Source organism: Aricia agestis, chromosome 12 (genome assembly GCF_905147365.1).
Source record: "Aricia agestis chromosome 12, ilAriAges1.1, whole genome shotgun sequence".
Taxonomy (NCBI): Eukaryota; Metazoa; Arthropoda; class Insecta; order Lepidoptera; family Lycaenidae; genus Aricia; species Aricia agestis.
The window spans coordinates 7,377,028-7,399,970 of NC_056417.1; the positions used below are offsets into that span (position 1 = coordinate 7,377,028).

A 22,943-nucleotide genomic window follows, 5' to 3' on the forward strand; every position below is an offset into this window, starting at 1 on the left:
CTAACTTTAATTAAGGGTCGTACTGCCGCACTCAGAGTGGAACATTAATAAGTTAATTGTAATTAATTCAAAATTTTGACATAAGCCCCATACATTATCTGTCAAACTCTTCATTAAATTGAAAATTAATCGTAATTAAATGTCTCTGAGTAAGGCGGTAAGTGCCATGCATTGTTTTAAATAAAGATCTAAGGGCCGGGACACATAAACACGATACGACGTCGTGTCGTACGGCGTACCACGATGCGGCGTCGTTTCACGATGCGACGTCGCGTCGTGGGAATCTACGAGAAGCATAGTAAAAAAAACTACGTCGCGACATTGTAACGTGCCACGATACACGGCACGACGTCGCGTTGTAGAAACTCACGATGCCGAAAACGCTATTTGTTTTCCCGCTTGTAAATTGTCACAATGGCAATGGTTTATTTAACGCTAAACAAAAATAAAATAAAAAACATTTGACAGCTGTCAGTTGATGTCAATGTCAAGTGTCTATTGCCAGTTGTCAGTTGTCACTCAGCTATCAGCTTCGTAATTACTTTGCGTTGAAATTCTTTCTCATATTTTTAAGCTAAAGAATATATTTTATTTTAAATGCTTTGAGCTTTTAAGCCTATAGACAAGGTTTACATACAGTTTAAGGAATGTTTTAAAATAATATTTAATATAGCTAAACATGGAAGTAAAGCCAGGTCCGAATCCCGTGGATGAACCGGTAAGTTGTATTTTTTAATTTCGACGATATTTTGATGAATTTAGTATTTTAAACCGTTTTTACTCTTTAACAGACGCTTCTTTACAAGTTACAACGTAAAATCAAGGTTTTTAATACAAATAACCCCCTTCCTAATCGAGGCTACAATTTAGTTGCAAGCTCAAGTAAATATGGGCTTGTGTTCATTGCATCGCCAAGCAAAACAATTTCAGGTATGTTTGAAGACTTTAACACACTTATAAAACACAAAATGAAGTACTGACACAGCATAAGATATTGTGAAAATATTGTCTCTAACTCCAAGAAGCAGACAGTAGCTGCCAAGTGTGTGAGTAGCAGACAGTATTTACACAGTACTTACTTCTTATTCCTTGACATATAAAACAAATTAATAAGGTCCATATACTGAATCTTTATCTCTTATGTTTCAGCTTATTACCTAAAAGACATTATTAATAAAGACTGTGAACCAAAACATGTGACAGTCCAACTGCCAATACAACCAACTCATGTTGCCGTCAACTGCGATCAAGAGTGGCTCGCTGTTACTGGTGACCAGATGCTCATTGTCTATAAGTGTCAGGATTTTCAGAATCAGGTATACACTTTGTCAGTGACTATTAACAATGTTGGATGTGCAAAATAAACTTTTTTTATTTTATTTCTTAAAACAATGTCTTAATAACCAAGGCTATCATGAGCTGAAAAGAAAAAACCTATATCATGCATAGTTTCTGAAATAGCTACTTGACTTTTTTTATGGGCAAACAATTGTATTAGGATTAGGAACAAAATGATGGAATGCAGTATAATATGGCAGTATAATAATATGACTATTAAGCTAAGAGCCACACAATCAATTATTTTTAAAACAAAGGACTTAAGAATGATACTGATTACTATATTTTTACAAAGTATTTCATGAGAGACAGATGACATAGTCCTCATATCAGACAACGCAAACAATATGCAAACTATGATTGAAGACTTTGCCAGCAAAATCAGAGCAGTAGGACTGACAATGAACCAAACCAAGACTAAATTGATGACGAACTACATAGAAATACCTATCTCGGTGGAGGGCAATACAATAGACTATGTCAATATAACATTTTAAACTTTCGCGTTGCATTATAATTAAACTTTTTAATCGAGACTTAACACGACTTATTTAAGTAGTTATCATATACATACTTTTTCTCGACGTTTCGGCCGTGTTGCAACGGCCGTGGTCACGAGGGGACTGCAGGAGCGCAACGTCTTCGTCTGCACTGGGCGGTCTGTTCTACGACTACCCTCGAGTTGTCCAATATTTGTGTTCCAATACACTGAAAGTCAGTAGGTTCACTGCGACACACAACACTAACTGTATCCGGGTTTACACTTATAGACACAGGTGACACACACAGTTTGCACTTATTAATCACTGGATTCCAGGCGGGCGACAATTTAAATCCGTCATCACAATTGAAATTTTTGTACTTTTTAATTTCAATGGCTTCACGTATTACTCTCGTGTGGTAATTACGATCCGTAGAGAGGATTTTAGGGTCGTGTAGCTCCATCCAGTGATTAGTCCCCATATCAAGCAGATGTTCTGCTACCGCGGATTTATTTATCTGGCGATTTTTCACTAAAAAGTATGTACTCGTAGTAGCATTACTACTTAAATAAATCGTGTTAAGTCCCGATTAAAAAGTTTAGACTATGACAAGTCTTATATTTACCTGGGGCAGCTTATAGCGTTCCAAGACCAAATGGAACTTGAAATTGATAGAAGGATTGCAAACTCGTGGAAACGTTACTGGTCTCTTAAGGGCATAATGAAAAATAAAGACTTCTCTGTGGCAATCAAAAAAAAAATATTCAACAGTTGCATTTTGCCGATTCTAACTTATGGAAGTCAAACCTGGGCAACAACTTCGAAAAACATCCAAAAGCTCAAATCCTGTCAAAGAAGCATGGAAAGAAGTATATTAGGCTTTACAAAAAGAGACAAGAAAAGAGCAGCTGACCTTAGGAAACTTACTAAGTTAGAGGATGTATGTTCAAAAATAAAAAAACTAAAATGGCAATGGACAGGTCACGTCATAAGAGGACAAAAAAAGTGGTCAAAAATAACAACAGAATGGTTTCCAAGATACAATATAAAAAGAAAAAGAGGACGACCACTTAAAAGATGGTCAGATGAAATCAGGGCTTCTGCTGGCCCTTTGTGGCTTCGGCTGGCTTGTGACAGATGCGAATGGAAAAGGCTGGAGGAGGCCTTTGTGTCAGAAGGACACGCCAATAAGGAGGCTGACGTGCAGCTTCCCATTTCTAAATAATATTTTTAATGAATTGTTTAGTAAATATTTGTAAGTTTTGGTAATAAAAGGCTTTGAAATTGAAATTTCATGAGAACTTGAATAAGGTACTCGGAAATGCTATTGTATTCTATTGTTGTCGCGATCACCGGTGCGCGTACGGGGCTAGATGGGTTAAAGAAAATTGTTAGAATATGCAAAATTTACATTAATATGAAGTAATTTAATTATTCTTTCAATGTTAACATACGAATATGATATTTTTTATAATTATAATGTTTTTTAGGGTGTTGGTCCGGCTGCATCAATAAAATGTGATGTGAATCCTTCAACCTTTATATCAGCTTTACAATGGAACCCATGCATACCTGACACCATTGGTCTTGTCTATTTTGATGGAACTTTGATAACATGTCAAGTCAGTACTATGCAAGTTAAGAAGATACAGTCAAATGCAAAGTAAGACTTTTAAATCTGTAACTTTAATTATATTATTAAAACGAGATTTTGCCCGCGGCTTTGCTCGCGTTTAGAAGTATTATTATATACAAACTTTCATCCCCTATTTGAACCCCTTGGGGTAGGAATTTATCAAAATCCTTTCTTAGCGGATGCCTACGTCATAACGTCTACCTGCATGCCAAATTTCAGCCCGATCCGCCCAGTGGTTTGGACTGTGCGTTGATAGATCACTGTGTCAATCAGTCAGTCAGTCACCTTTGAATTTTATATATATAGACTGAATACAAAATATTAATTGTATGCCATTATATTGTTGTAAACTGTAAAGGTCTGTATTTAAATGCCATATTTAATTATTAAGTATTAATACGTAGCGATCGTGGGAAATCGAGACACAATAGATATTCAATTGTTACGCGGCCGCCGGTGGCCTCATGGGGCTTAATGGGTTATTATTTTAGTTCACGGTTTATAGGGCTTAGCTAATTTGCGGATGCCATAGGCCCTACAATTCATTCCAAACAACTTAGAAATAACATATCATTAAATTATTGTGTACTGTGCTTTGAATCAAAAGCTTGCTATGATAGGACACTGATATTGGTGGCAAAACTTTGTTTCTAGCAGTTTACTAGCTAACAAATTATGTTCCACACTAGAATCATTATTTTCCATTGTAGGTGCCTCTGCTGGAGTCCAAAGGGAAAGCAATTTGTGACTGGCAACAATGATGGTACACTCACCCAATACAAGCCTGATCTGACGCAGATGAAAGTTGTGCCCGCACCCAACTTGTTCCAAGGTGCTCCTGTGGAGGTGCTGGCGATATACTGGATAGCTACATACCAGTTTGCTGTGACGTATAGAAATGCGTCGAATGATAGTCGGCCAGGTAAGAGCCCATTTTGGAAAGTAAATATAGAAGTTATAAAAATGTTTTATAAATCAATAGAGATGCCTCTTTACCTTTTGCCAGTTGGCTGTTTCATGGGTTACAAGCATGAAAATGTTGATTTCGTACTCATATTGCATGTAACATACTATGAAAACATGCATAGTTAATATTTTAGCTTGCAATCAAATCTGAACCTTTATTGTTCTTAGTTGTTCTATGTTTTGTCCTTGCTTAGCGAGTGACTTTTAATGTATCAAGGAAAGTATTGTAAGCACTAGATCTTTTTAATGAGTAAGGGTTTTTTAGTATAATGTGTACTTAGAAGTGTAAACCTTGAAATATTTTCCAGCTGTCGCCATTGTAAACACGCCCAAAGGGAGCGCAATGTCCTGCATTAACTATGAAGATGTTTGCTACAGCATGGGTTCCAACAGACCTTGGTATTACTACTTGTTTGGAATACCACAATGGTAAGTGATGTTCTTTTATTTTATGGTATGGTGTAATCAACTGACTGTTTTATACCAAACTTTAATTATTAAAGTTGTAACTTTATTATTATATCCAGAACAAAGGGGCTTGCCCTAAGTTTTCTAACCTATTTTGGGTTAGCAGGAGCCAGGTGCTTAAATTCTTTATAATATTGATAGAAACATAATGTGCTGTACAACAATCACGTAATTGCTGGCAATAAAGTTTTTATTTCTTAAAAAATACTTTATCTGTATTATTAAGACTCTGCTAGACTATGTTGAAAACATGTGTGTGTAAAGTTTTGATCATTTGCGGGGTGCAAACGATCAAATTGTTTGTCAAATTTTACGTGTTTGTCAAACAGTTTGATAGTGTACAGCTTTGTTTGAAGCGTTTGTCAAACAAACTATGTGTTTGACCTGTTTGAAGAAAATTTGCATTGGCGTAGCATTTGACAAACGTGTTTGAACGTGTTCCGCTGTATTTGTCAAACAAGATCTCATGATCTCAAACCGATTCTAGCTAATTGTTTGACAAACTTGTTTGATGCACGTTTGTTCATCTGCGCTGCTGTTTGATGAAAACGTAAATTACATCAAACATGTTTTACACAATAGTAAGACAGATGGCGGGGTTTACATAACCTGGTAAAATTTAAAAAAATAGGCACTAGGCAGGTGACCATGCCTAGTGCCTATTTTTTTTTTCTTTGACACATAAGTATGGCACCCAAATTATCAAAGATTTACTTTTTCCAGGAACCTCATACTCACCGCATCTTCGAACAGTATGGAAGTAGCTACACTAGCTTCAGTCGATGGATCAAATTGGCTTCAGTTTTGCCAGGTAACATTGTTCTTCTGTTAGTATCATCTCCTATATCGTTGTTTAAAAATTCATCCATTTCGTCTTACCCAAGAAGGATTGGCACAACATTTTGTTTATTTGCCTAAATGTGTTTTTCTTAAAAAAAAAACATAATAAAAACATTTCAGAATTACAAAGTAGGACTTCCTCTTTAAGAGGATGCACCAGGGGCGAGAGAAATTGAAAATAGGTATTTGAAAATGTATCGCTGTCTCACCAATCTCAAGTCTCCCACCGCAGAGCGCGATAGAGACAACACGACAAAAGTTCTAATAAAAGAACAGAAAATCTTCGATTCGTTGTCCGCTGATTCCTTCTCCAAAACGTAACCGATTTAAGTAATTTTTTCATTAAGAATTAAAGCAAGGCTTAAGCTGTGTTCCTGTTTTATTTTTTTTTGTATATTCTAGCCAGTTTTGTTTTCTGGGTGTTTGAACACAGAGGAAAATCTGGCCATTTTTTTGGGTTTTTGGACGTTCTTATCTTTTTTAATAATTAAATTATGAAAAAAAAGATAACATAAGGACATGCTAATAGTGGCCATAGATATTCAGGAAAAAAATCATAACTCTACTGGCATTATCCAGAGAGGAAACAGGGGACAGCGTTTGTATGGAAAAACGGCGGTGTGGAATCCTCTTAATATTAATTATTAATTCCACGTTGCTAATAACTTTAACCTATTACCAGAGTTCTGTAAAGACATAATATTGTTGTCCAATAAATTGTTTTATGATGATTTCAGTCGGATGATGCCAGACCTGAGCTACCGCTAACAAACAAGAAGATAGAGAACTATCCAGTTGGTGTCTCCATAGACACTTGCGCCATACACCAATTACCATGGGGTAAGTCTTACAACAATTTCAATAAATCTTAATCATCTTAATTATTGGCTCTTATGTTGAAGATATGCACTCAATGTTTTTGCATATTTTAGTGAAATAATTTTAGCCTATAATAATTATTATCTGCACAATTATTATAGGCTAAAATTAAAAAAAAATATATTAGCAGGAGAGTCTTATGTTTAATGCTGTAAATTGTTAAGGTGAGAACGAGCAACTTCCGCCCATGCCGCTGCTGCACGTGGTGTCGCACACGGGGCTGCTGACCGTGTTCAACGTGGTCAACCTGGGCAAGTCCGCCGCGCAGCTGTGTGCGCCGCCGCAGCACATCGCGCTGCCCCAGCTCGCCATGACGAGGTGGGTCAGCAACACACTACCGCCAATTTGGGTTCAACCTAATTTTTGATCATCATGTGTCTTTATACTGAAGAATAAAGAGACATGATGACAACATGACAATATTATGGGAATATAACATAAGGTAACGTGGAATTGTAACCAATTTTCCAACGTGATCAACCTCAGCGATGCCGTCGCGCGGCCTTTTATAGTTAAGGTTGACCACAATTACAGCTACTAGCCGCAATCTTTATTTATCCTATTGTTTATATTACTATGGCTGCTTTCGTAACGAAATTATTTTTTTTCAGCCAAATTCCTGATGATGCACCGCCTGCACCGGAACCTGCACAGCAACAAGCGGTAAATTCAGTTATCTTGAAACATGAATTAATCTGTGATATTTTCGAAATGAAATTACCTATGACGTTTTGTAGTGACGCTAAAGTGGTGGCTGAATAACTTGCGGCTTTAACTTTAATTAAAAAGTTTGATTTTCAATAATAACAAACACACAAATTGCTTAAATTTTTACCTTTTTAGTATGAGTTGTTTTAACAGTACTTCTATCTAATTTAATCTTTTTCAGCCGCCAAAGCCGCAACCAACGCAACAAATTGTTCAACCGCAACCTGTTCAAGCACAGCAACCTCAACCGTTTCAACCGCAACCCGTGCAAGCTCAACCGCAGAGTTTCAAGCCACAGCAGCTACCCCAACCGCAGCAGCCGTCTTTCTCATCATCATTCGCTTCTGCTCAAGCGTCTCAAACTATTGTGAAGCCTGCGCCTAAAACTGAACCTACAGGTATAAAAGTAGTATGATTATAATATTATAATTTAATAATTTAATATAGTATGTATTATTTCAGCTAGTTAAAATAACAATCCTCTTTCCAAAAGCCTCAATATTTTGGAATTCTCAGAAAAGTAATTTTCCTAATGATGTTTTCAAAAAAATGTTTCGTGAAAATCGTTTTCAATTTCAGTTCTATCAGTTCCGAAGCCGAGTACGCCTGCTACTGATTCCTTGGTAAGTTTTATGAATTTTATAAATATTATTTTATCTATGTAGTTCTAAAAGTCTAATAAGTATTTATTTCCATTCAATCTTACTATGATGAAGCTAAAAGGAAGGGTATGTATGTTTAATTTCCATTATAACCTGGATAACATACTTACAATTTAGGCAGTCGCTAGATGGGTTTTGATAAAAAAAATATAACCTAATTTCACTTTGAACTAAAAGTAAAAAAAGATTTTGGCTATTATATTACTAATTTAAAAGTCAAGTATTAGTAGCCACGCAACAAAGAAATACCATCCATACCAATTTGGTCAAATTATTACAATAAGTCAATTTATTCAATTGACATAAAATAAAGTGTACTATATATTTTTATTTATGTGTAAGTCTCTAATTATTTATTCTTTCAGCAGAAACCACCAGCAATACAATCGCCCAGCGCAGCTGAGGCTCAAGCATTAAAAGCGGAACAAATCAAGATCAACAAAGCAAAGGCCCTCGAAGAACTTAAGAAAATGCTCATCAAAGAAGTGAACGACTTCCAAATGGAGTTGTACCAGTTTAGGAAAGAAACTGTAGACAAATTGTGTCAGGTATTTCCCTTAAACAGAATGTTAATTGTCCCTTTCACTAATAAAGATATCTATGTAATGGATAGGATATACAATGCTTGGTACTTGTTGGTCTGAGCAAATTGGAAAAGTTGCAAGGAAGACAAAGTGATCCCATGACAGTTAAATAAAAAAAAATCCAATAAGTGATAAATCATGTCTAGTAAACAATTACAGTAGGTCATTGCGTATCCTGTCTTAAAAGAATATCCTCATATCTTACATTCAAGAAACATAGGACATAAAACGATATTTAATATTACTTTAACATACCTGACGCTAAAGCCTATGCCTAAAATGACTAGAAACCGTATTAAGTTGTAACTCGTAAAAGTGCAATAACCCATTGTATATTTATTGTAAGTTTAAGTTTCTAGTGTAACTTTAATTCCAGATCCAGAACGACATACAGACGGCGAATGTGCCCGACCTACACCATCTCAGCACTGAACAACTGCAAAAAGACTGCAGTATTGAGGAGCTACACGAGTCTGTTGTGCAGCTCAAACTAGAGCTGGTTCGCGCATGCGCGGTGGTCGCTGAGGCGAGAACGCATGCGCAGTATGTATATATAGTTTACATAGTTTTATTTTTTTTACACTTGACAATTTAATGCATTAACTTACCGAAAATATTAATTCTGCAGAGTATAACTATTATATATTATTAAAGTTTCGCTGTCTTTAACTTTAATAATAATTGTAAAATAAATATGTAATAAAGCTGTAAAATATTTTATAGCTAACAGCATGAAAAGCCAAATGCTTGGAGTATAACCGCACTATAGTAACTACATTATAGCTAAGCAACACGACACAATACGGTCAAATCATTCTTTGACATTGCATGAGCTAAACAGTAAACTCCAGTACTATGGAACTAATAGTGTTGCGTAGCTCCTCAGTAGTGTAATCACATTAAAATTTTATTTATTTCAGAGCCAAGGACGAAGAATGGACGCAAGAAGACCCCCTCACGGCCAAACGGATAGCCTCAGTGAAGAAGCTAGCCTACTACGTGCAGAGCCAATTGGACCAAGCGCGCAGAGCTTTGGACCATAAATGGAACGAAATGGCTATGAAAGATGAATATAGAAAGTAAGTGTAGTGATTTGTACTGAATGTTTAAGTCGCCGAACAATCCGAATGGCGTGTTTACAGTCTAAAATTGTTCTGTGAATGGTTAACGCCATGTAATATTGACTTGATTCACGTTGAGTGCAGCCAATTCCGATATTTCGGTTTGTATCTTGAGCTGAGATTTTTCCTAAAAATACTGTATGTCGGGTGGAGATTTTGGGGACAAGACTAGTTCTAGCCTAAGCGGTTTTCCAGGAATAGGAATTATCTTATCACTGGAAAACCGCGCATTTTTAGTTACCTTCTATTTATTTATAGGCCAGGAGATCGTATGATACGTCCGATCCTAGACGACGTCTACCAACCGCTAGTGAAACAACAGGAGATATTGACGAGACAAGAAGCGGTGCTACGTACGTTGAGAGCTACGCTGAAAGAATGCGACATAAGCCCCATGTTCAAGACCACGTCGATATTACGGAGCACGCCTTTTAAAAAGTAAGTGACTTTTAATTTTTGGAACGAAGTTCCTTATCGCGCATTGCGAAAGGGGGCTAGAGAAAAAAGTAGTAACGACATGATACAAAAGTGTCGGTATATTACAACAAGAGCAAAAATGATATAGTTGTATGCCGTGCGGTAGCGCGTGTTTCTCACCCTGTCTCTCTCTGGGTTTTTTTTTTTGTTTTTTTTTTTTTTAATAACTTCGTTTCATCCGAGTGACACCTCTCAAGTATTTTTTAATTTTATACAGACAAAATCGAAGTACTCTTGTAATAAGATTGAAGGCTAAATATTATAGTTTATGTTGTTGTCGATGATGTCAATCTTTGTAATGCCTAACCTAACGAAATAAACATGCCTTATGTATCAAGTTCAATTGGTGGTCGCTTTGTTTTAAATCGTCGTATTTGTAAAGTCAAAATTGAAAGAGTTCTTAATTTTTCTACTATACATATTGTGATGCGAAAGTTGGAAGAAATAATTATTTGTTATTATTATAGGGATCCATTATCCAAACTTACCAAAAACATTCTAAACATGAGCATCGAACCACAAACCAAGCCGAAAGAACTACTTAGCTCTCAAAAACTGGACGCGCTCAGAGATATGCTATCAAATCATACGCCGAACAAAATAAAACCAGTACACGTTGACCTTCGGAAACACGTGGAAAACATGAAGAAACGCTACGAAAAGAGTTTGAAAGAGAAAGAAGAATTGAAAGATTTTAAACCAGTTCCAGTTAAGGTTGAACCGTGTTTAACTCAGGTTGAAGTTAAGATGCCTCAACCGAAGCCGGCACAAAGTGCGTTTGAGCTGAAACCACAGGCAAAACCGCCTATGCCTAGTATGCCGCAAGCAAAACCACAAGTTGCGCCTAGTATACCTCAGGCACAACCATTCAGTAAGCAACGTTTTTTAACAGCAATTTTATTATTATGAGCAGCTTATAAGATAATGAATACAAATACATATATTTTTATTTCATTCATTTTTAAGTTTGTATCTCTTTACTTCTTTTTTTTTTTTGGTAAAATTATAAAACATGATACACTGTCTAAATCTAAAATCCTATCGCCAAATAGAAAATTATTATTTACGTATCTGTGAAAACAAACGTTAAATTCTTGTGTTGCGCGAAAGGGACAAGTAGTGTCAGGTCTTTGTTAAAAAGTATCCCTATTCGGTGACAGGATCCTTATGTAAATTTACATAAAGAAAGAAAGTGATATCTGAGACTTGTGACGTCACGATAATAACCTAAATCTATTTAGTCCCGCAGATGCCAATAAAAGTTGAAGCTAAGCCTGACAAGCCCAAGGAGTCACCGATCACGATTCCCACGTTCACCCCCGTCAATGCGAAGACAGTCAAAAACACGGGACTCGTAGCTAGGACGCTGTTTACAGATGGTAAGTGCTTAAAATAAATTATCTTACTAATTAAGTCTTTTTACTATACAAGATGCTAGTGTAAACACCGTTATCCTTGAAACCATCAAATGAGCCCGTCTTGATGAACAACTTTTTCTATGAAAACAATGCTGGGAACTCAAATACATCCGTCTTCATACCCATACAAATTGCCGATCCGGGAATCTGTATGGGTGTGAAGACGGCATTTTTTTTTTATTTCCCAGCATTGTTCTCATAGAAAAAGTTGTTCATTTAGACGGGCTCATTTGATGGTTTCAAGGATAACGGTGTTTACACTAACACACTGTATAATAATAAAATTGTTATGAAGCTAAGTAAGTGCTTTGTAGAATCTTAAGTATTTTTATGGACTTAATATTTTGAAATTGAAAGAGTCGAAAATTTTCTCATGAATCGCAAAGCTTTTAAAAATTCTGCCGCCTGACAAATAAAATATATACGCAGCCTATTTAACATCCTGTTTTAGGGTTCCATACCCAAAGGGTAATTTTCGATGACTTCCGGTTACGATTCCAATGTTACAAAGTCAAGCGCACCTTAGGTTATTTGTTATATAATTTTATTTTATAAGTGAGAGTTTTTTTGTGTTATTTTTAACAGAACCTAAACAAGAGCCAGTAGTGCCAACGCTAGTGTTCGGCCAACAGACAAACAAAAGTCCGTTCGCCCCAGCGGAACCGCCAAAATCTACTCCAGCGCAGCCGAGCGTGCTACATAGTGTCCTCACAAGCGACACTAAATCGTTTGCCCAAGTGAAAAATACTGAAAACACCTTCATGGGACAAAAAATTTGTGCTCCGACGGCGTTCAGCTGTAAGTATTAACTCAATTTGTGGCTACTTCACTTAAAATATGTAATATGTTAAGTATATAAAGCGCTACAAGGCTATATTAACACGGCCTAAAGTACATACGTAATATGTTAATCACACAAATCGCGCAGACCTTAAAGATCGTTTGGCGAAGTTGTTGAAACTTGAAATGGGAAAATGTTACTTTTAAGTTTTAAACATACTTTCAATAGCTACCAATAAAGACTTGCCTGAACACTAATCTACCAACAGCTGCCTTTCTTTAGATTCTATTATAGGAATAGACAAAACTTATTTACGATTCACAAGGGACACGTGAATTCATTATTCACACAAATTTTTGTATTTAACCATTTAATATATTTCTTTTCAGTTTCAAAGCAACCACCTACGAACACTTTTACCGCAAAACCTATAAGTGATAATTCAATATTCTCTAAATTTTCCGCTCCACAACCTAAACCAGAGGAACCTAAGGCAACAGATAAACAAAAGTCGGACGAAACGGGCGAACAAGAGGCAACGGTAGTGATAAAACAAAATGTACCATTTAGACCTACTTCAAACATTTTCAACGTCCCAACGTCACCTCCTGCAAATTCTCAAAAAAGTACTCCCGATATCCAAAAGAGTTTCCAAGGGTTTGGCTTCACCCAAGTAGATAATAAAAAGACACAAGACAAGGAATCAGAGAATGCGAAAGAAAACATTCAGGAGAAAAAGGAAGCTCCATTGGAAAGTAAGAAAGAAAATGAAAACGCAAAAGAAATTAATAAACCACCAGTTAATCAAACCGTTATTGTTGGTAAGTTATTAAATATTAATGTTGAAAATGAAAGTCAGTTTACGTAAATAAACAGTGCCGGATAGGCTATTCACAACTTATTTGACAGATGCTCCATACTCTATCTGTCAAGTTAAGTTGTAGATAGCCTATCCGGCACTTATCAGGAATGGGTGAAACATAATAATAAAATGTTTACAGTTGACCTTAAGAAAAAAACCGATGGTCCTGCTGAAAAGCCAGTTGCCACAGTTTTTAGTGCTTCCAGCACAGCTCCTGTTTCAAGTAAGTGTCACCCAGAAGACATTTAAATTATTATAGTGGTATTAGTGTCTAAGCACCCCATGCCGAAGTTCCGCGGCAGAAGTTCGGTATGATTACGTCAGCAACGTCAAACGCATACAATATAACGCGACATAATTTCGGCATGGTGTGTCATCAGTAATTTAAAATACATTGCAGGCAGGAATCATGCCGAACTTCCGCCGCAGAACTTCAGCATGGTGTGTTCAGTAAATGTCTAAACATTTACTAGCTATTTGACCGAGCTTAGCTCGGTATTCGATAAAACACGAATAAAATGACATTTTCCTTAAATTATTCCTCTGAAACCCCCTATATACTAAATTTCATTGAAAATCGTTGGAGCCGTATATAAAATAAAAAAATAAAAAATAAAATATCTTTTTATTCAAAATGGGTATCATGATACACTTTTTGAAAGTCGAACGAAGAAACTACGTTGCCTACCACCGGTTCGGGAACTACCCCGCCGAGAAGAACCGGCGTAAGAAACTCGCACGGGGCCAACATATATATATATATATATATACAAGAATTGCTCGTTTAAAAATATAAGATATATTAATTTCATACATTATTTCCCTACATATTTTATTGTTGTAGGCTCAAAACCACAAGCAATTGCTGTTCAACCGAAAGTAATATTCGGTTCCACTGTAATAGCTCCTGCAAAGGAGAAGACGCCAGATTCCGCAACACCAGCAACAAAAAGCGAAACAGAAACTAAAACAACTTCGAGTGAAAGTGATACAAAAGCAACTGTGCCTGCTACATCCACATCAACATCTCTTACAATCAAACCTGCAACACAAACAACGCAAGCATCGGCGTTTGTTTCTATACAACCAGCGAATACTGACGCCAAATCAGATGCAAGTACGCCAAGTACTCCTTCCGTCTTTGCGCCGACTTCTAAACCTACATCTCCTGTGTTTGCAACCACCACTAGTGCTTCATCGATTTTCGCTTCGGCTAACGCGTCTAATTTTGGTACAACTACCACTCAATCATCAGTATTTGGTACTCAGTCGACAACTCAAAGTGCATTTGGTCAAACTACGACCACATCATCAGTCTTCGGAGCCACATCGTCAGCACAGAGTATATTTAGTGCGGCCGCTACAAATACTTTTGGAAGTACACCTGCGAATACTCAAAGTGTATTCGGCACTGCTACTACTACAACACAGTCAAGTGTGTTTGGATCTACGCCGGCGTCTGTATTTGGATCTGCTAATCAGACTTCTGTGTTTGGGTCACCGACGACCCAAGCGTCGATATTCGGGTCGCCTACCACCCAAGCGTCAGTGTTTGGTTCGCCAACACAAACGACTCAATCGTCAGTATTTGGTACCCCAACCCAGACGACCCAAGCTTCGGTATTTGGTACGCCGACCCAAACTACTCAAGCGTCCGTATTCGGGTCGACTCCATCGCAGGGGTCCGTTTTCGGGGCGCAGACGACGCAAAGTGGTTCCGTGTTCGGGTCGCCAGCTACTACTCAGAGTGGATCTATATTTGGCGGTGCGGAGTCTAACTTGTTTGCTGCGGCCAGCATTTCTACTACCAGTGCGTCGTCACCTACTAGCGGGGGAAGCATTTTCGGTGGCGGGTAAGTGTAGATTTTGTTTCGTTACTTTAAATACAAGATAAATTTTAACATAAACGAAAAAAATATTATTATTGGAATCGACCTAAAAATAACACAGTTTATATATAAGCTATCACAAAGATATTCAACAAAAAAATAATAGTCCCCGTGCTGCCGCGAAGCCGCTCACCAACTGTATAAGGTCATAAAACGAACCATGTTTAAACATGGGAACAATATAATGTAAGTCATTAGACACTGCTTACAAAAAGTCATCACCATTTCAGTTCGTCAGTATTCGGCAGCAGTGGTGGTAACGTGTTTGGGGGCAAAGCGTCCTTCAGTGGGTCAAATCCCACGGCGGCGAACATCTTCGGTGGCTTCAACCAGGGACAGAAACCCGCTGCTGACTTCTGGAGCGGCGGTAACGCTAATAGTGGATCTGGATTCGGTACTCCGGCGTTTGGTTGGTATTTTTTGATGATTCAATCAAATTCGTATGAAAATGTTATAGTCTTATTTATCCATACTAATATTATAAATGCGAAAGTATCTCTGTCTGTCTGTCTGTCTGTCTGTCTGTCTGTCTGTCTGTCTTGCTTTCACGCCAAAACTACTGAACCGATTGCAATGAAATTTTGTACACAGTTATTCTAGAGTCTGAGAAAGGACATAGGCTACATTTTGATGTGGGAAAATATCTTATTTCCATGAAAATATCGATGAAAATTTATTCGCATTGCGCAGGCCAGCGCTCATCCCGGGGGTCCTGGGTTCGAGTCCCGCAGGCGGAACAAGTTTTCAATGTTTCTGGGTCTTGGATGTGTATTAAAATAATATTTCAAAAATCTTAAATATATTTTATGTATAATATTATAAAAAATCCAGAAATATATCGATGCAATTTAGTTCTAATACGATTCAACAGATGGCGTTTTATTTTATTTTAGTTCTAATACGATTCAACAGATGGCGTTTTATATTTTACTTAAATATATTTTATCCATACTAATATTATAAATGCGAAAGTATCTCTGTCTGTCTGTCTGTCTGTCTGTCTGTCTTGCTTTCACGCCAAAACTACTGAACCGATTGCAATGAAATTTTGTATACAGTTATTCTAGAGTCTGAGAAAGGACATAGGCTACATTTTGATGTGGGAAAATATCTTATTTCCATGAAAATTTCGATGAAAATGAATTCGCATTGCGCGTGGCCAGCGCTCATCCCGGGGGTCCTGGGTTCGAGTCCCGCAGGCGGAACAAAAAGTTTTCAATGTTCCTGGGTCTTGGATGTGTATTAAAATAAAATTTCAAAAATCTTAAACATATTTTATGTATAATATTATAAAAAATCCAGAAATATATCGATGGAATGAACATTTTAGTTCTAATACGATTCAACAGATGGCGTTTTATTTTTTACTTTATTGTAACATAGAACTAATCATACTTATTAGTTAGTATGTTTTTGTTTATAGTTTTTAATACGTTAGAATATTATCTATACTAATATTATAAATGCGAAAGTATCTCTGTCTGTCTGTCTGTCTGTCTCGCTTTCACGCCAAAACTACTGAACCGATTGTAATGAAATTTTGTACACAGATAGTCTAAAGCCTGAGAAAGGACATAGGCTACTTTTTAACTGGAAAAGGGGGTTGTAAGGGGGTGAAAATGCGTAAATTTGGTCAAATTAAGTTAGTTCCAAAAACTCAAAATAGATGGCGCCAAGAGTCCCCTAGATCGCGCTATTGCTTGCTCATGCGTATTTCTATAAGAGGTTGTACCATGTTAAACATGGGTTTTCGATTCTTTCGATTGTTATTTTTTTTTAATATGAAATAAGGGGGCAAACGAGCAAACGGGTCACCTGATGGAAAGCAACTTCCGTCGCCCATGGACACTCGCAGCACCAGAAGAGCTGCAGGTGCGTTGCCGGCCTTTTAAGAGGAAATAAGGTAATAGGGGAGGGTAGGGATGGGAAGGGAAGGGAATATGGGAGGGTAGGGAAGGAAATAGGGTAGGGGATTGGGCCTCCGGTAAACTCACTCACTCGGCGAAACACAGCGCAAGCGCTGTTTCACGCCGGTTTTCTGTGAGAACGTGGTATTTCTCCGGTCGAGCCGGCCCGTTCGTGCCGAAGCATGGCTCTCCCACGTTATACACGTTCTATACTAATCTATACTAATATTATAAATGCGAAAGTATCTCTGTCTGTCTGTCTCGCTTTCACGCCAAAACTACCGAACCGATTGTAATGAAATTTTGTATACAGATAGTCTAAAGCCTGAGAAAGGACATAGGCTACTTTTTTACTAGAAAAAAGGGTTGTAAGGGGGTGAAAATACGAAAATTTGTTTAAATTAAGTTAGTTCCAAAAATTCATACTAGATGGCGCCGTGCGTCTTTTACATCGCGCTAACGCTTGCCCAACATCTTTCTATAAGAGGTGGTATCATCATACACCTAAGTTTCGGTTTTTTTCGATTGTTATTACTTTGCGTTATTTAATAAGCCTTATAATATATTTTACATTATATTACATAGGGTGACGTAACCTTACACCTATCAATGATAAATAGTTTATGGGTAAAGTTGTGTAATTGGGGGGCTAAATAAGCTTTAAAATTTGGCATAATATATAAAGTTTAATTTAAAAAAAATGAAATATTATGTACACACTGCACAGCTGTTTTGATTTAAGGGGTACCAGGGTATTTTTTATAATAGCTTTTGACACCAATTTTGTTGACATCGCGCGCTATAAACTGAAGTCCACGCGGACGAAGTCGCGGGCAACAGCTAGTTTTATCATAAAAATGTACGGTTTTCGCCGCTAAATGCACGAACGAAATTATGGACAGCGTCTTACTAGACGCTGCCCATTTACGGTCATTCCTAGGTACTCCTAGGAATGACCGTAACGAGGCTTACCCTAATTTACTTACAAACTAGATTTCGCTCGCAACTTTTTTTTTAAATCTTTTTATTTTACAGAGGCTTTTAACACTCAGTGTTAATGTCAGCCTCATAGGTGAATACAGTGTCCCCTACATAAGGGACAAATCCAAATAACTATATAATTTTATAGCCTCTGAAGACAACGGCTCTAAGTACACTATTGATCCGTCCATTGTGCAGGCAGCCAAAGTCACCTTAGTTCTGCAGTCCGAGCACACTCCAGCAAAACATCTCGCAACTTTTGTGTGCCAAAATTCACTTATGGCGCGGAAACCGTAAATTTTTCTTCTTCGAAATCGTTACAAAGAGACACTTTCGTTTATTCCTTTAATTTTTTTATTAAAAAAAAACAGTTTTCTTGGTTAAAAAAAACAGGGCCTCGTACGAGTTACGCCGGTTCTTCTCGCCGGGTTTATTCCCGAACCGGTGGTAGGCACCAGTAGCTACGACGTTCCGAAAGTATTTGATTCAAATACATTCAGATTTTTTTTTATTCTTCATTTATTTGTCGCAGGTCAACAAGCGACTACCCAAGCGTCGTCCATCTTCGGCGGCACAACGGGCGGCAGTTTCAGCGCGCCGGGCGGACAGTTCGGCAGCCCGGGGCCGTTTAGCGGCGGAGAGAACAAGTCCGTGTTCGGCACGCCGCAGCAGCAGACTGGTACGTACACGATGGAGCAGACTACTAAGTCAAAGTGTATGGCATTTCGTCATTGTGTCTGCCAAATCCTGTATGTGTTTTTAGACAAATTTTTAGAGGTAAACAGTAAACTATTTTACTTAATGATGGTTGGACTTATCAATAAATTAAAAATGCAGTATGGTGGCAAATCTTATTAATTATTATGTTTGAGACCTAGATATATTGATAAATCCATCAATCATTCAATAAAATAGTTTATTATCTACCACTGAAAATTTGACTAAAAACACATACAGGATTTGGCAGGCGCAACGACGATTTGTCATTACGCATCGCAAGCGCCATGACTCTTAGGCTATGTTTCCACCAGAGATGTGTTGCGAGGAGTCTGTTTTTGAGGACCAATAGAATCGCTTCATTGACGTAAGCTTGCCATGACATCGCTCAGCGCGGCGATGCTATTGGATCCTAAAAAATAAAAACACTGCCCTCGCGACACATCTCTAGTGGAAACGCAGCCTTAGCCGGCCCCTAGACGATCAATTTTATTCCGCAATATTATTGTATTGTACAATGTTATTGACCGTCTAGGGTTGGTATTGAACGCGCCCGACTTTCAATGTCATTGTCAAATAAATTGTTCAATAATATTGTTCCAATGATATTTCCCAATAAAAATGAAAGGCAAACCCTAGTCAAACCCCAATTTTTGACATCCAAGTGCGATATCGAAACTGGCGAATTTATTTTGAATAAGCACTCAGTCCGTTCATCGGAGACAAATTTTTAATGGCATTAATGTCAATACAGTTTAATTATTACAAATAATAATTATATATTTTGTTACTCAATTATACGATACGCGTATTTATTCAGGTGCCCCAGCCTTCGGTGGTTCACCAGTCTTCGGCTCAAGCCCAGTGTTTGGTGGTAAACCCAGGTAAATAATAATAATAATAATATTTTTAATGTCAAATAAAAGAATTTTGTATAATGAATGAATGAATAATGACATTATTTACGGTGTTGGCCTGTTTAAATGCTTTATATCTAATATTTAAACGTGGATGATTTTTAATGTGATATAATATTATTATGTAACAACATGCTGATCAAATTAAAAAATGTAAATGCTTTGTTTTTTCTACGTTTACGTAGGTTCACATCAAATAATAATGTTTCCACAGTTTCGGCTCCCCCGGTTTCGGTGGCGCGGGTGCAACAGGCACAGGGGCCTTCAACAAGAGCCCCGGCGGGTTTGGGGCGGCGCCCGCGTTCGGGGGCGGAGCCACGTTCGGCACCCCGGCCTTCGGTGGCGCCTCCCCGGGGAAAGTGTTCGGTAGCTCTAGCCCTGGTGAGTTAGATGGCAGATGGAATAGAATGTTTTTAAATTGCAGGAAATGCGTTTTTATGCGGCTTTATCATACTTGCGGTTGGCAACTAGATACCATAATATGTCCGTCTTGGCGCAGCTGCGGGTTCGTTTAGCGTCCGCGACGTATTTCCTGCGTACTCGCTCCGTATAAATCCACTCGCCAACCGCTTGTATTATAACGATCAAATATTATGTCTGTTTACCTAGTCAGAAGTCAAGTCTGGCATCGGTCAAATAGTTACTTTACAAAAGCATACTGTATCGTGTGTTGACTAAAATCCTCAAACATTGCGTCATTTGCTCTCTTTGCCACAGTCGGATAACTTAATACTAATTTAACTTATGATTCGCAGGTTTCGGATCACCGAGTCAGCAGTCGGCGCCGGTGTTCGAGAACCTGGCGACACAGAACACGCTGACGTTCGGCAACCTCGCACAGCAGTCCGGCCCCGCGCCGCAGTCCGCGCCCAGCTTCAACACGTGAGTATACATGTGTATGTCTGTCCGTCTGTCTTGTCTGTCCGTTACCGTGTCCGTCACGCCCAAACCGCTGAACCGATTTAGTACGGAGATACTTTGAGTTCCGGGAAAGAACATAGGGTACTTTTTATCTTGAAAAACCGTAGGAAACGAACAATCTGGTGTTTAGCGATCCAACGGCGAATGACTACCAAGTCTTCGCAGGCGGGTAAAATTACCATGAAGCACCGCGGAAATAGGTTGACGCATATTACGAATTTTTGTGGGACGACATTGCAAGCAACATAATATATAACTGTGATATTATGTTGTGTAATTTTAGTTTTACTTAGAACCAGTCCATACAGCGCGTTGCGTCAGCGTTGCGTCGACGCAGCGCTGCCGTTTGACGCATAGACGGCCACACGGGCGCTGCGTCATCGCAGCGTTATTACGAACTACGAAGCAATCTTAGGCCGGTATAAATAGTCAGTACTCAAGATGCATCTCGGTCTCAAGACACGGTTCAGGCTCTGTGATTGGTTGGCTGTCAAAATTTGGACCAATCACAAAGCCGAACCGCGTCTTGAGACCGGGTCTCATCTTAAGTACTGACTATTTATACCGGCCTTAACGTCAACACTTCCCGCTTCGTCTCGGGGGCTGCTGTTTGTCATGGCGTGTGCGTTGCGACGACGCAGCGCACCGTGTGAACACCTTGGTTATTTGGTTGTAAAACAACGCAGCGACAGTGCTGAGTCGACGCAACGCTGACGCAACGCGCAGTGTGGACTGGCTCTTGTTGATGGTGATGTACTGTATTATGTTTGTACTGTATTATGTTTATTAATTTTTATTAACAATTAATGTATCTATTCTTTTTTGTCACAGGTCGCCATCATTCACTGGCTGGAGAGGATAAGAAGGATCAAGCTGAAAAATAATGTTAATATATTTTTTAATGCAGAATACACTACGAATTTTAAATCAGAACCTTTATAATTATGACTCATTCGATTTCGTTCCTTGCATTATTTAGAATTATATATCGTCTAAAAACATATTTAAATTAGGCAATATTTTACTAACATTTAAGGGACCCACCCTTAAATGTTAGTAAAATATTGGTTTATACTACCATTTAAGGGACCCACCCTTAAATGTTAGTATAAACCGGCGAAACACAGCGCAAGCACTGTTTCACGCCGGTTTTCTGTGTGGACGTGGTATTTCTCCGGTCGAGCCGGCCCATTCGTGCCGAAGCATGGCTCTCCCACGTACAAATGCCTAACTGCACCAGAGGCGTGGTTAAAGTTAAAGTTATGGTTATAGTTAAGGCTAACTTTAACTTTAACCTTAACTTTGACCACAGAATTTGACAGATGACAGCTGGTCCGACAAGGCTATAAATGAACGTGGGCGGGGGCGCTGCTGGTAAAGGAGAACTGTCATAAATGGCGTTTTTGCATGATGACAGCGTTGGTTCTTTTTTTCGCCACGTGCATTTAAAGCCTTGTCGAGCTCTATGGTTATGGTTAAATATGGCGTCCACTTTTGACTTTCACCAAAGATTTGACATTTTGCATTGAAGCTAAAGTTACAGATAAAGTTAAAGTAAGTTGGTGCAACCCACCCTAAGTTGGCAACAAAATGGATTTATTAAGTTTTCATCAGACTACAGCCTACTTCATAAGTTTATGTAAAAAAGATTCAGTACACAAAGTTACAAAGTTGTAGATAAAGTTGGTTCGTTATACTTCTCGGTCAGTATTTCCAGGGTTCATTTGTTGCCAACTTATCTGGAAGTATAATGTGGAGTTTTCACAATGCACGTTGGACGCGCCGCACTTACTAATGAGCAATCCTACGAATCTATATCCGTAACTTAGTTTAAGTAAAGCATAACCAGATAACTAAGTTAGTTATCTGGTTATGCTAACATGAGGATTGGGGGTTTGGGAAGAAGCGATTGGTAAGGTTATCAGACGGATCATTACAGAAAATTATTAATTTATGACAGGCCCTTATTATAAAGAAGAAAAGCGTATGTATGGGCTCCAAATCTTCTGGACCAATTTTCATTAAATTGGGCACAGAGAGTAGAGACGACACACAAATAAATGGTCACTTTTTACATAACGACATGACAGTGTGTAATATAAATGGCTCCTTGTATTTTGCGCTCACGAAGTCGCAGGCAATAAAACATACAAAAACAAAACCCACAACTCTCTAAAATGTAAACCTACATTACTGTAAATCAAAACAAATCTCTAAATACTATATTGCACAACTAACTGCCGGGAATACAGCAAGCGATATAAAACTAAGCCCCACATCTTCGCCCATTACTCTTCGTAATTGCGGATTCCGCGCCATGACGACTTAATTATCGCGTTATTTAGTTTATTTTATTTTTCCGCGCACATTTCAAAGGAAATGTAAAAGG

At 38.1% G+C, this 22,943-nt stretch overlaps 1 protein-coding gene across 2 annotated transcripts; it reads left to right on the forward strand.

The window, feature by feature from the left end:
- The first annotated feature begins 540 nt into the window (after positions 1 to 540).
- Positions 541 to 21,484, forward strand: LOC121732180 (nuclear pore complex protein Nup214). Of its 2 annotated transcripts, none has more exons than XM_042121972.1 (28): positions 541 to 718; positions 792 to 930; positions 1,150 to 1,316; positions 3,311 to 3,483; positions 4,167 to 4,378; positions 4,731 to 4,851; positions 5,614 to 5,701; positions 6,468 to 6,570; positions 6,774 to 6,927; positions 7,221 to 7,272; positions 7,499 to 7,715; positions 7,897 to 7,940; positions 8,345 to 8,527; positions 8,940 to 9,106; positions 9,484 to 9,642; positions 9,943 to 10,122; positions 10,629 to 11,032; positions 11,403 to 11,540; positions 12,165 to 12,377; positions 12,750 to 13,181; positions 13,362 to 13,445; positions 14,067 to 15,075; positions 15,342 to 15,520; positions 18,532 to 18,678; positions 19,537 to 19,600; positions 19,848 to 20,014; positions 20,389 to 20,515; positions 21,386 to 21,484. In XM_042121972.1, the coding sequence occupies exons 1-28, from the start codon at positions 680 to 682 to the stop codon at positions 21,414 to 21,416; spliced, it is 5,193 nt and encodes a 1,730-aa protein (XP_041977906.1). In that variant the 5' UTR covers positions 541 to 679; the 3' UTR covers positions 21,417 to 21,484. The 2 variants fall into 2 exon arrangements, with proteins under 2 accessions (XP_041977906.1, XP_041977907.1); XM_042121973.1 differs by having other exon boundaries at positions 8,348 to 8,527.
- The last annotated feature ends 1,459 nt before the right edge of the window (positions 21,485 to 22,943 follow it).

Coding starts and splice junctions, on each gene's coding strand:
- LOC121732180 (XM_042121972.1), top strand. CDS start 680: ATGGAAGTAAAGCCAGGTCCGAATCCCGTGGATGAACCG. Junction 931..1,149: donor GCCAAGCAAAACAATTTCAG/GTATGTTTGAAG, acceptor CTTATGTTTCAG/CTTATTACCTAAAAGACATT. Junction 12,378..12,749: donor TGCTCCGACGGCGTTCAGCT/GTAAGTATTAAC, acceptor ATTTCTTTTCAG/TTTCAAAGCAACCACCTACG.